A 4624-nucleotide genomic window follows, 5' to 3' on the forward strand; every position below is an offset into this window, starting at 1 on the left:
AACTTAATGTTCACGAGTTAATACTGCAACTACATTGACCAACTCTGCTAGTTTGTAACAAACAATTTGGGGAATAACATTTTACCTCGGAGCCGATCACCACAGGGATGCTTGCAGGAGCTACGGTTCAATGACCATTGTTTACATGTCCTGTTCGGCAGCTGGTACTGATGAGCCTCTGTATCATAGGGCAAAATATCATGACATAACATTGGATCATTACAGTACAGATTAGGCATAAATAATACTTTCTACAAACTGTCACAAAAACTGTGGAATATAAAAGTAGCAAATTATATTTTCTTAAATCGTCTAACAATTTCCCTTTTTTTTGATAATAAAAGGGAGGAAAACATAAACAAAAGTTTCATATGCAATAAGACTTCATCTATATACATACAGTTTATTACCAAAATTGATTTAGATATAGCATTACAAAAGTATTTATACATAAACACAGAAATATATATTATAGACACCGGTGGCTTATGAGAAGCCAAGTAAACTAAAACTAGTCAGAATTACATTTACTGTAAGTTTGGTATTACCACACAATTTTCTAGTTCGTACTACTTGAACTGACTAGATACACTTAAACTTAAGACATTTACTAACTGGAATAATATGATAATTATGGAATACCTTTCAGAGAATGTTTTAAATTTGAAATATGTGGATAGTAGGCCTAAAATTTACAATAATTTACGTTTTTTCTTTTCATGTCTAAATCTTTCATTTACTATTTATCAAGATTTTATGTAAGTATTACTAAAATATCACAACTGGTAAAAATATATTAAAGATTAATATCTAATGAGGTTGAAAAAAGTTAAACATGTTTCAGAACATTAAATAAAAGATTTGGAATTTTAGAGATAAAAACATACACAGTTCATCAAAATATTCCATTAATGTGATAATATCATACTGGAATGTCTGAAGCAACAATAAAGCACTTTAAAAAGTATAAAAACCCATCTCTTCATCGTGTGAAGATTATTTTATATCTACACAATTGTTACATTCTTGATGAGGCTGTCGATCAAAGCTTCACCATAGTTTCAAACTTGATCAGTAAGGAATCCGTCATGATTGGGAGATTCAGGATACTGGAGAAGTGTTGTTTTTCAACTGGATGGTTGATTGTCCAAGGGATAACCCGAACTCCTCGAGTACTCCACATTCTCAAATATTCCCTGCCAGTCAAAAAGAAATCTTCAGGATGACTGACTTTAGTTATATTAATCAATTAGAATTGAAAAGTCTACGTAGGATAAATAAATATTGCCAGTAAATTAACATGAAAGTAGCATTAATTACATGGCTCACTCTATGACATTACACACTTGCAATGCTGAAATTCAGGATTTGATTCACTGCAGTGGACATAGTGCAAATAGACTACTGCAGAGTTCTGCACCAAAAAATTCCTTAAAAAAAAAATCTGTCCAGAGAATACACATGGCTCATTATAAACTTATTTAAATTTCTTAAGTACACAGAAGCATATGTATATATTATCAAAAATATTATGCTTGGCAATCATGTATATTTATAGAAAATAACACCAGGGACTTAGCATTTCATCCAATATTATGATGAGCAGCAACATCTAAAATTCTGTTTAATTAGGTGGATTCACTAAGGAAAAAAAACTTGTGGTTAGGCCTACCTAAATGGCCCTGGTCATAAAGCAATTCTATGGAATTCACTTTAGTTTCTGTACTTTTAATCTAGATTAAAAATATTATCCCAGTTTTTGAATGGATACAAAATTCTATTTTAAGATATCAATAGTTTGCAATATTCTTCCTCTTAATAAGAACGTTGTGTCAAAACTGTTTAAAAAAAAAGGTTAAAAACACTGCTTACATCTCAGTTAGCATACTTACTGAGAAATTGCATCTTTGTGGATGAGAACTACAGACACACCAGTAACATACCACAGCCAGCTGTGAAAAGACCAGTCTAGCAAACGGTCACCAATCTTTCCTAGAGTCATCTTCCAAGGACCTCTAAACCGTGGACGTCCATTCACAAGGTCATCGGAGGACACAAACTTTGGCCGCCACATCAGTCCACATATTATGTTTGGATTGGCTTTCCTCAACTGTACATATTTTAACAATACCAAATTGATATCATTCAAAGAACCAAACAGGGAAAGAAAAACAGCAGTTTGTGATAGGATACATTATATGTGTCATCATACTTAAGTGTTGTTAGTTATCTATTTTCTAAAAACATGTAGTGTTCAACACACAGGACTTTTCTCACCTGATATATAAAGAGCGGGTGGAAGGATGATACTATGGCCACTTTGTACAGCTCTTGATATTTTTCAAATATCTCCAACACTGCTGTCAGCGCCTGGAAACAAAATATTAAGACTTGCTTCGTATCCTTCAATATATTACATAATAATATGACTGATCCTTCTTTATTGGCCCATAACAAGTTTTCAGTAACAAAAGTGTTAACATTTTTATTATCATCAACTGATCATTATCCAACATTACTAATGTTCATGATAGGCTTTCGTTATTGTTAGTATTATTATGATATCAACTACTGATCATTGTCCAACACTACTACTGTTCATGATAGGCTTCCATTATTGTTAGTATTATTATGATATCAACTAATGATCATTATCCAACACTACTACTGTTCATGATAGGCTTTCGTTATTGTTAGTATTATTATGATATCAACTAATCATCATTGTCCAAAACTACTACTGTTCATGATATCAACTAATGATCATTGTCCAACACTACTACTGTTCATGATAGGCTTTCATTACTGTTAGTATTATTGTGATATCAACTAATGATCATTGTCCAACACTACTACTGTTCATGATAAGCTTTCGTTATTGTTAATATTATTATGATATCAACTAATGATCATTGTCCAACACTACTACTGTTCATGATAAGCTTTCATGACTGTTAGTATTATTGTGATATCAACTAATGATCATTATCCAACACTACTACTGTTCATGATAAGCTTTCGTTATTGTTAGTATTATTATGATATCAACTAATGATCATTATCCAACACTACTACTGTTCATGATAGGCTTTCGTTATTGTTAGTATTATTATGATACTAAACAAAACTACAGTCGTTGTGGATTATAGTCTTGTAGAGCTTAATAACCTGGTTACATTGTTTTATTTGAAACTTTAGAACGATTATAGTCTTGTTGAGCTTAATAACCTGGTTACATTGTTTTATCTGAAACTTCAGAACGATTATAGTCTTGTTGAGCTTAATAACCTGGTTACATTGTTTTATCTGTAGTTTTGTTGAGATTAATATTACATGGTTACATTGTTTTATCTGTAGTTTTGTTTAGTGATTAATATTACATGGTTACATTGTTTTATACTGTAGTTTTGTTTAGTGATTAATATTACATGGTTACATTGTTTTGTTCTAAAGTTTCAAATAAAACAATGTAACCAGGTTATTAAGCTCTACAAGACTATAATCGTTCTGAAGTTTCAAATAAAACAATGTAACCAGGTTATTAAGCTCAACAAGACTATAATCATTCTGAAGTTTCAATAAACCAATGTAACCAGGTTATTTAGCTCAACATTAATTTTAAAATAATAATAAATATCAGCCTTTGAATTAATTATGATTATAAAATGTTTATTTCTTATTCAACATAAACATATCACTGAGGTTACTAAATAACTAAGAACCATCAGTAACAATTTATCTAATTCTGCTTTGTTCATATAATTCTTTGCAGTTTTATGTAAAACAAAGGACAGATATAAATTAAATCCTAAATTGTTTATTTAAAATATGAATGGAGGTAAATTTTTTTACTTTTTCAATTTACACAAAAATTATTTTACTTTCATCCAAAACTTACTTTGTTGTCAAATTCTTTGATGTCCAAGATCATTCTTAGCTTGAGCTTTAAACATTCATGAACACCTTCTTCCAGAGTAGGGATTTTCTCACCTTTGTAGAGTGAGCTAGTTGCCAGAGGAAAAAAAAAACTTAATGTTGATAGAACAGCATCTAATGTTGAATCATTTAAAATTAACTTGTATATCTTCCTCTAAAAAACAGGATGTAGATACGATAAGATTTTCAGGAACAAGATAAGAAACTGTACATAAAAATTGTCCAATTTTAGGTATCTCCTCAATTCTTTTTCCTGAACTATTTTATTGTTACTCAACTCATAATATCATATATTTCATCTACTTATTTTTGTGGTGTATACATATATATATACACACAAAGTTTCGAGGTTGGTTATACGTGTCTAAAGATACTGTCAAGTATAGTTAGGAAGTTTCAACGTTGGTTATACGTGTCTAAAGTTACTGTCAAGTATAGTTAGGAAGTTTCAAGGTTGGTTATACATGTCTAAAGTTACTGTCAAGTATAGTTAGGAAGTTTCAAGGTTGGTTATACATGTCTAAAGTTACTGTCAAGTATAGTTAGGAAGTTTCAAGGTTGGTTATACATGTCTAAAGTTACTGTCAAGTATAGTTAGGAAGTTTCAAGGTTGGTGGTAATGGAGGAGAGGTGAGAGTAGTTATCCATGGACTCCTAGCTGTGACATCATGATTGTGACATCTTCTTT

The 4624-nt window shown here is 30.8% G+C and overlaps 1 protein-coding gene across 1 annotated transcript; it reads right to left on the bottom strand.

The window, feature by feature from the left end:
- Nucleotides 1-579: 579 nt before the first annotated feature.
- LOC106476654 (glycerophosphodiester phosphodiesterase 1-like) lies at nucleotides 580-4090 on the bottom strand (the record flags this gene model as incomplete). Its single annotated transcript, XM_013937296.2, has 4 exons — nucleotides 580-1196; nucleotides 1893-2110; nucleotides 2278-2370; nucleotides 3899-4090. Coding segments are annotated over 4 exons (657 nt in total), but the record flags the coding sequence as incomplete, so codon positions are not given.
- Nucleotides 4091-4624: the final 534 nt, after the last annotated feature.

Source organism: Limulus polyphemus, unplaced genomic scaffold (genome assembly GCF_000517525.1).
Source record: "Limulus polyphemus unplaced genomic scaffold, Limulus_polyphemus-2.1.2 Scaffold11135, whole genome shotgun sequence".
Taxonomy (NCBI): Eukaryota; Metazoa; Arthropoda; class Merostomata; order Xiphosura; family Limulidae; genus Limulus; species Limulus polyphemus.